This window comes from Cucurbita moschata, unplaced genomic scaffold (genome assembly GCF_002738365.1).
Source record: "Cucurbita moschata cultivar Rifu unplaced genomic scaffold, Cmos_1.0 Cmo_Scf00006, whole genome shotgun sequence".
Lineage (NCBI taxonomy): Eukaryota > Viridiplantae > Streptophyta > Magnoliopsida > Cucurbitales > Cucurbitaceae > Cucurbita > Cucurbita moschata.
The window spans coordinates 639,368-648,965 of NW_019268522.1; the positions used below are offsets into that span (position 1 = coordinate 639,368).

Sequence of the window (9,598 nt, forward strand, 5' to 3'; positions counted from 1 at the left end):
AAAAAAAAAAAAAAAAAAAAAAAAAAAAAAAAAAAAAAAAAAAAAAAAAAAAAAAAAAAAAAACTTTATTTAACTCATTTTTATAATTAGAGATAAATATTTATAAATATTAAATAAATAGCCTTTGCTATTAATTATTTTGCATATTTGACCTTAGTTGGTTCCACATATTTATTGTGGGATGGACAAAAAAATTAATTATTAAATGTTGTATTAATTAGTAATTTAAAATTAAATTAAAATTTTGTGGTTAAGAGTAGAGTAATATAAGGGATTTAATATTATAATTTTGTTGTTTTATTTGCCACCATTTAAAATCCCATTTTCATTGTTTTTATTTGCCTTTTAATTTAATATTATTTATTAATCTAATCGCAATAACTCACACTCATTGCTAACGAATATTGTTCAATTTGACTCAAGACTACTATTAACAAATATTGTTCGATTTGGTCCGTTACGTGTCCATGTCATCCTCACGGTTTTAAAACACGATATTGTCCAATTTGACTTGTTACGTATCGTCGTCAGCCTCGCGATTTAAAACATGTTTGCTATCGCTACCAGATATTGTCTGATTTGACTCAAAACTACTGTTAACAGATATTGTTCGATTTGGTCCGTTACGTGTCATTGTCAGTCTCACGATTTTAAAACACGATGTTGTCCGATTTGACTTGCTACGTATCGCCGTCAGCCTCACAATTTTAAAACATGTCTGTTATCGCTAGTAGATTTTGTTCGGTTTGGCTCAAAACCACTGTTAAAAGATATTGTTTGATTTGGCCTGTTACATGTCACTATTAGCCTCACGATTTAAAAACATGATATTGTTCGATTTGACCTATTACGTATCATCGTCAACCTCACGATTTTAAAATATGTCTGCTATCGCTAGGAGATATTGTCCGATTTGGCCTATTATATATAGTCGTCAGCCTCATGGTTTAAAAACGCATTTGGTAGAAAGAAGTTTCCTCATGTTTCGTTTCTCTCTCTCTAACTAATATGCGATCTCACAGTCCACCCTCCTTCAATGTCTAGCATCCTCACTGGCACACTGCCCGAAGTCTGGCTCTGTACTGGCACACTGCCCGAAGTCTGGCTCTGTACCATTTGTAAGAGCACACTCCTAGCAGATATTGTCTGCTTTGGTCCATTACGTTTCGTCGTCAGTCTCACAATTTTAAAACGTATATGCTAGGGAGATCTTTATACTTTGTTCCTTTCTCCACGATCTTACACGAACAATAGAATTAAAAATCCACATATGTTAGAGAGATAATAATAATTTAGTTTAGAAAATTTGTAGAATTTTGCAATATAAAGATTTATAGAGCCTCTATCTCTAAATCGTTGACCCTTAGAATTGGAATGGCGGCCCCTACGGCGGTGGCCAAGCGGTTGTTTCTCTCTCATACTTTCTCTCTCCTAATTTCGCTGTCTTTGGAGTATTTAAAACCCAACACCCACAAAGCTAGAAAGGCATTATAAACACAGGAAGTCCCAAAACCCAAAATCCTCGCAACATCAAGATGGTGGGTGGAGTTTTGGAGTGGATTAAAGTTTCGATTTTGGGCTGTTTTTTGGTGGTGGTGGCGCTGAGAGCGGCGGTGGTGCTGTGGTGGCGGCCGAGGAGAATCGAAGACCATTTTTTCCGGCAAGGAATTAGAGGACCTCCTTATCGTTTCTTCATCGGAAATGTTAAGGAACTTGTCGGAATGATGATTAAAGCTTCTTCTGATCATTCTTTTCCTAATTTTTCTCATAACATTCTTCCTCGTGTTCTTCCGTTTTATCATCACTGGAAGAAGATTTATGGTACTGTTTTTCTCTCTCTCTCTCTAGAATTTGCCACTTTTTTGGTGGATGTTTGGTTTTTTTTTTGTTGAAATTTTGGCTTCCATTTGTTTGTTTTGGCTCTTTTCAAGCTTCCCTCTCATTTTCTCTTTAAAAGTTTTCTTTTTCATTGAAAAACACTGTCCAAAAGCACTTTTACCACCTAAAATTTGTTCCACACCTGACCGAATTTGATTTTGTGTCTAATAGGTTCGAAATTTTTGGTGTGGTTCGGGCCGACGGTGAGATTAGCGGTGTCTGATCCGGACCTCATTCGAGAAATCTTCACATCAAAATCAGAATTCTGTGAGAAAAATGAACCTCACCCACTGGTTAAACAGCTAGAAGGCGATGGCCTCCTCAGCCTCAAAGGCCAAAAATGGGCTCTTCATCGCAAGATCATCTCTCCTTCTTTCCACATGGACAATCTCAAAGTACCTATCTTATTCTATTTCTCTCTCCCTCTCTATCATTTTTCTCAAATGGGGTCATAAAAAAATTCAATTTTCTCAAATGGGCAGTAAAAAAAATCGAATTTTCTTAAATGGGTCGTGAAGAAATTCAATTTTCTCATATGGGGTCGTAAAAAATTGAATTTTCTCAAATGGGCCGTAACAAAATTGAATTTTCTCAAATGGGGTCGTGCAAAAATTGAATTTTTTTCATATGGGGTCGTAAGAAAATTGAATTTTTTCATATGGGGTCGTGAAAATTTGATTTTTCTCAAATGGGTATCGAAAAAAATGTCTTTTTTTCCCACATTTTTTTGATTTTTTCTTCTCTTTTTTGGATTAGTTGTTGATTCCAGTGATGGCAAAAAGTGTCGTGGATATGTTGGAGAAATGGTCAGCAATGTCAGCAGCTTCCGGTGAGGTGGAAATTGAAGTTTCCGAATGGTTCCAAACCCTAACCGAAGACGTCATCACTAGGACTGCCTTTGGCTCCAGCTATGAAGATGGAAAAGCCATTTTTCGCTTACAAGCTCAACAAATGGTCCTTGCTTCCCAAGCCTTCGAGAAAGTTTTCATCCCTGGCTACAGGTACCCCCGCTACTCAACGGTTCGATTCATTTGTTAACAACGCTCGATAGTTTCGTTGATTAGTAATTTAACATGCACGATTCGGATGTATGTTAGATTCTTACCGACGAGAACAAACGTGAATTCGTGGAGACTGGATCGAGAAATAAGAAAATCGTTGTTGAAACTGATCGACCGACGTCGGGAGAGCTCGATCGAGAGCTCGAAGGATTTACTAGGGTTAATGATAAGGGCATCAAACACTTCTCCTTCATCAACTATCACTGTTAATGACATTGTTGAAGAGTGCAAAGGGTTCTTCTTTGCTGGCAAACAGACCACATCCAATTTGCTGACGTGGACAATGATCCTCATGGCCATGCACCCACAATGGCAGGTAAAGGCACGTGATGAGGTACTAAGGGAGTGTGGAGCACGTGACATACCCTCCAAAGATGATATTACAAAGCTTAAAACGGTACGTTTTGTTTACTCACAATAATCAATCGGCCACCTTTTTCTTTCCTCGTTCTAGTCTTTGATCTTCTTGATTTGATTTTGATTTTGGTTTTAGGTTTCAATTATTGGATTTTTAGGTCATTTTTTGGGGTTAAAATGTTGATGTCATCAAGTTTTATGATGAATAATTTGGATAGCAATCCTTTTGTAGAAAAGAAAATTGCATTTAAGTAGTGATTTGATGGATTTAGTTAAGATTAAGATACTTAAAAAGTTAAGGCTGTCTCTAATTTGGACTTGGAGGGGCTAGATATGGGGAAAGGGCAAAATTGTCATTTACTTGATGGTAGATTGTGGACAAGGGTATTTTGGTAATTTGTGTTTTGTGCCTTATTTTGTGTTTGTGATCTAATCTGCAGTTGAGTATGATTGTCAATGAATCGTTACGGTTATATCCACCAACAGTGGCAACTATTCGACAAGCGAAAGCTGACGTGGAGCTTGGTGGCTACATGATTCCACGTGGCACTGAGCTGTTGATTCCGATTTTAGCAGTTCACCATGATCAAAAGATATGGGGTAATGATGTGAACGAATTCAACCCAGGGCGATTTGCTGAAGGAGTGGCTAGGGCGGCCAATCATCGAGTTGGATTCATACCATTTGGACTTGGAGCTCGAACCTGTATTGGCCAAAATTTGGCTATATTGCAAGCTAAATTGGCTCTTGCAATCATACTCCAAAGATTCTCCTTTCGGTTGGGACCTTCTTATCAGCACGCACCAGCAGTACAGATGCTACTTTATCCACGATATGGCGCACCAATTATCTTCCAAAAATTATCCACTCCATCAATCCAGCAAGATTAACGATCATGATCACACCACCTCAAATATCATCCCTTCCAGTGAAATGTCAAAAGTACCCTCACATTACATAATTAGAACCAAACTTAGTGATTGTCTTCATCAGCCAAAACTAACCTCATGCCTTTGTTTTTTGTTCCTTATTCCCTTCCCTCTTGGCATGTAAGTTTATGCTTTGCATTAGGGTTTTAGAGAGACTAAGCAGTTAGGTTCCCTCCTCTCTATTTCTCCCTCATTTGTATGTAATGTAAATTTCTTCACCAATTTCTTGTGTTTTGTTGTGTCTTCTTCGTTCATTTGATTCAAACTTAAAATTGTATATTCCTTTTGTATTCAAAAGTTACCAAATTTTCCCATTGCCAATGCAAACTTGTGGGGTTGTTGCTTAGTTTCATGGTTAAGAATTGATATCAACTTAAGAGGGATTGATGCATGTCCTTCCATTTCATGATATCGACTAAAGGAACCCAAGCTCTCATTTCAATGTCAAAGTTACTTTGTGCTTGGAGTTCCTTACCAAACTTTTACAATCTCCAATGATAATATTATATAAACCACTTTGGTCTCTTGTGGTTTTGTACTTTTTGTCACCAAATCAAGAGGCATCACTTTATTTCTCACTTGTTTCAATATGAAAAGAATGTAAAAACTTTTTCTTTTTGAAGCAAACAAAAGACATCTCATGCCAACTTATTCAAAATAGTTTAAAAAAAAGTTATCGTGTATTACTTTTTACGAGATTTAGAAACTTATAGGTATACATGGGTTGGATTGGATTGAGCTGATGACCCGAATGACCCGGATATTGACCTGGATAGGATTTACAATACAACTCAATTCAACCCTCTCTTTTCGAGTTTGGTTAGGTTGGATCATCTGGTTGTACATTTTCTTAATTATTTAAAAGAAAAATCACTTATCAACGATACATGTTACGTTAATAACTAAAATTTCATAAAACTTAAAAATCAAATATTCACAAGTCACATTGCATCACTAACTAACGTCAAATATTCTTAATCTTCACAATAATCTTTAACTGGGTAGGGTTGGATTGAGTTGGATTATGAAACATATCTTCGGATTGATCAAGTTGACTCGACAAACAAAGTACCAACCCGCGAATTGAACTGAATTTTCAATTTTCAAGAATTCAACTCGACCTAACTAAAAAAGAAAAAAATCTAACTTGGGATGGATTAAGTGGTCCAAATTGCTCGTGTCATCAAGTCATACAAACACTCCTAAAGAAAATTAAGGAAAAGGAATGAATTTTCTCAGTGTGTGTCGTTCAAATCACTCATCTTACTTACATTTTAACTTAAAAAAAAACAAATTCTTCGTTGGATTATATCAACTTGAGTATAGCTCAACTGACTAACGTTCACACATTTAAGTTAAGTCAGATCTTTAAAATCACTTTATCGGGGTTTTGGGGATTTTGAGTTTTGAGATATAAAGTAGTAAGATAGAATATAAGAAAGAGATTTGATAGAAACATTCTTTGCTTTTGAATATTAGCTTTTGGGATCTTCCATGCTATCTTGAAGACAAAACCTCTAATCTTTAGGGTTTGTTTGATACTCCCCAAATGAAGTGTGCTTACTAAAACTAAATTAATTAAATTTATTCCCATTAATCTTTTACTTAATTAAACCCTAATTTTTACTAAAATAATCAATAGCATGTGACTAATTATTTTCATTATACTAATTTTAATTTTTTTTTAATTAAAAAAACCCATATTATCACATGCAAGTAATTTGGATAATTTCCCTTTTTCAATATACATTTTGTATTATTATTATTATTATTATTATTATTATTATTATTATAACCTTAGACTTATTTTAATTAATAAATCAATTATATATTTAATTTAATTTAATTTAATTAATTAATTAATACAACCCTTCTCCCTTACTCATGGGTTTGTCTAAGTTGGCATGCTTCCACATTAATATCAAAGCCTTTGTCTCCTCCTCCTTCACTACAAGACAAAATCAACATTCTAATATTCCTTATTTTATTTCTTATTTTTACCATTTTTTAATAAAATAAATAAATAATAAATACCCTTTTTTTTTTCTTTTTTAATTTATTTATTTTATTTATTTATTTTTTTTTTATTTACACTTGAAACCAAAGGAAATGAGCTGGATGATGACAGCTCAATTTTACTTGGAAATTAATGCAAATCTCACTTATTTTATAAATAATTAAAGTTATGAGACCTAATTAAATTAATTTCCATTTATTTATTTATGAAATTTTTAGTAATGGGTTCAATGTCTCGAATTAAATAGGTTTGAGCGAAGAAAAATCTTATCTTTGCTAATGAATGAGAAAGGACACGCGTCTTTATGACTATTTATATTCGTAGTTATTTGATAGGTCGGAATAGGTTCATCGGATTTATACTTAGTTTAGTAATTTTGTACAATCAGAACACAACCACCTCATTTATAGGCTTCGATTTTAGTACAACTATGTTGATATCTCGATACTACATTCTTCGTTCTTATATCATGTTTTCAATAGTACTGGTATCTGTTCTTAAACATCACGCTATCATATTTTCAATAGCACTAGTATTCGACTAGCATGATCATATTTTAAGAGAATCGAAACAATGATCACCTTAGAACAATGCATAAAATTGTCATCATCTATAACGAATACAGTGGTACAAAATGACCCATTAATACATTTTCATAAAAAGACGTTCATATTTAAGACGTGTTCGACAATTATTTATCTATGGATCTAAATCCGCTCATTAAAACATCACTTTCCACAAATAAGTCCTTAAAAGTAAAGATATAGTTGTACCAAATTAGCCTTATTTCTTTCACAATAATACACTTGCATTTAAGACCATCAAAGTAAGCATTTTTCACCAATAATTCACTTGATCTAAGACCAAAATTAAAACATCACTTTCTACAACAATCTAATGACCCCTTGTCTAGACATCGATGCAATCATTTTCTCGTAATGAATCGCTCGTACCAAAACACCACTCGAACTAGGATTGTATTACGATTTAGTTATACAAGACTCATTTAACACCATTTTTCCACAAAACAACGTATCAGACCCATCAATTAAGACAATAATTACTACAACGGGACTAAACAGAGTCAGTTAATCAACTTCAACACAAACTCTTGACAATAGATCAAAAATTTGAATATGAATAGGATATACCACGACTAAACAGAGTCTTTTAATCAACTTGAATATAATTCAATTAACTAAGACATAAACACTCGACAGATAGATCAAAGATTTGAACCAGAATAGAATAAAACGTCATACCACTGAGGTGAGGGGCTGTTTCGGGATGTTTCTCTCTCTCTTTCTAAGTGTGTGGGAGGCAAAAGCACATGGGAATAGCAATGATGAAGAGCAGGAAGCGAGACAAGAGGAGAGGATTTCGTGGAGCCACATAAATGCAGTGCTCATTTTAGCCAAAACTTGGGGCTCTGTTGGTTAACTGGATGACAATTCCACCTGCATAGCCTACAAACAGCTAAGGCTAAGGCCTCTCTCAGCACCCAATTCCCTGTTTCTAAACAGAATCATCATCATCATCATCTTCTTCTACTTCTTCTTCTTCCCCAATAAACATGAAAAGATGTGATTAAACTATAACTCACCAAACTCCCATGTGCCAATCATTCATTATTCCTACTCCCTTTCACTCCTTTTCTTTATCTTTTTCATTTTCTTTCACACTTCGACCCGACTAAATGAAACGACAAAAACTCAGACCAAAAAACTCGGCGTTACAGTAAATGTATATCAACTAAAAATGTAACGACAAAAACTCATCTCAAGGATCAAACAGATCAAGAAATTGAACGAGTATACGTTTCATACAAATATCTAGTAAAAGAACTCATCTCAAGGATCAAACGGATGAAGTACAAAATACTGTAAAGTTTTTTAAGTCGAAGGTACGATACCTTAACTAATTTAGCTATACTTCTAATAAAGTTTGTATAGTGGAAAAACAAAACAAGAGTCCACTGAATGGGATTACCTGTACCATTAATGGAGCACTAAAAGGCTGTTTATGAAGGGGGAGGGCATAAGTAAGACTTTGTTATAGTGGCACAATAGGCTTGGTTGCAATAAAGACTGTTACAAACAATGCATTGATTAGACTACACCTGCTGGCCCAACAAAACTTAGTGGGGTTTTTACTATCTTGTTGGTTGGATGGTTAGGCATTGTGGTTCTTCATATTCAATTTCACATCCCTTAAATCTCACCTACTTCAAACATTAAATGTTTCATAAATCTTTTATACCATCATTTTTTTCCCCCCTAAAGTTCTAGAGTTTTGGATCTAGTCCCTGAACTTTATCTATTATCCATTTGGGTCATTTTACTAAGGATAAAGTTTCAATGGTTAGGACTAAAAGTAGCTTCAAATATCAAAAGCATAAATGTGAGAACCCACATCGGTTAGAGAGGAACGAAGCAGTCTTTATAAGGGTTTTTACACTCTCTCTAACAAACGCGTTTTAAAAACCTCAAGGGGAAGCCCGAAAGGACATAAGCCCAAAAAAGACAATATTTGCAAGCGGTGGGCTTGGGCTGTTGCAAATGGTATCAGAGCCAATTACAAATGGTATCAGAACCAGATATTAGGCGAGGAGACTAAGCTCCAAAGGGGATGGACACGAGGCAGCGTGCCAGTAAGGATGCTGGGCCCTGAAGGGGGTGGATTGGGGGAGGGGGGTCCCACATCGATTGGAGAAGGGAATGGTGCTAGCGAGGACGTTGGGCCCCGAAGAGGGGTGGATTGTGAGATCTCACATCAGTTGGAGAGAGAACGAAACATTCTTTATAAGGATTTGGAATCTTCTCCCTAACAGATGCGTTTTAAAAATCTTGAGGAAAAACCCGAAAAAGGCAAGCTCAAAGAGAACAAAATCTGCTAGCAGTAAATATAGAAATGAATCAAAATTTTAAATGTTCGAAGACAAACCTATTTGAACATGTTTTTTGAGCTCACGACATCAAACAAACTAACATGAAAACTTCAGAAGATGTCTTGAGTTCAAACAATCAACCAGATGGGAAAGTCACCTAGGAATTACCAGGAACACACTGTTTTAGACCAATTCACTAGATGATAGCAAGAAAAACTGGAAGCTGCCCCATCAGTACCAATCAGTACCAAAAAAAACCCTGTTTGTTTTTTGTTTTCATGCAGGCAAATTTTCAAACAGAGAGCAGAATAATTGAGAAACAAGGTTTGCATTCTTGTACTATACCTTACAAAAAAGCGAACAGCTACTACAATGCTCATCCTAAAAGAATACTCAAGATTCTGAATTTTCGGGTCGAGAAATAATGTCAAATTGAACCACAAGTGAAGATGAATAACATAAAAAAAAA

General features: G+C 35.0%; 1 protein-coding gene across 1 annotated transcript; it reads left to right on the top strand.

The window, feature by feature from the left end:
• The first annotated feature begins 1,425 nt into the window (after window positions 1-1,425).
• LOC111444133 (cytochrome P450 734A1-like) lies at window positions 1,426-4,552 on the top strand. Its single transcript, XM_023082107.1, has 5 exons — window positions 1,426-1,821; window positions 2,050-2,273; window positions 2,635-2,879; window positions 2,976-3,336; window positions 3,737-4,552. The coding sequence occupies exons 1-5, from the start codon at window positions 1,536-1,538 to the stop codon at window positions 4,184-4,186; spliced, it is 1,566 nt and encodes a 521-aa protein (XP_022937875.1). The 5' UTR covers window positions 1,426-1,535; the 3' UTR covers window positions 4,187-4,552.
• The last annotated feature ends 5,046 nt before the right edge of the window (window positions 4,553-9,598 follow it).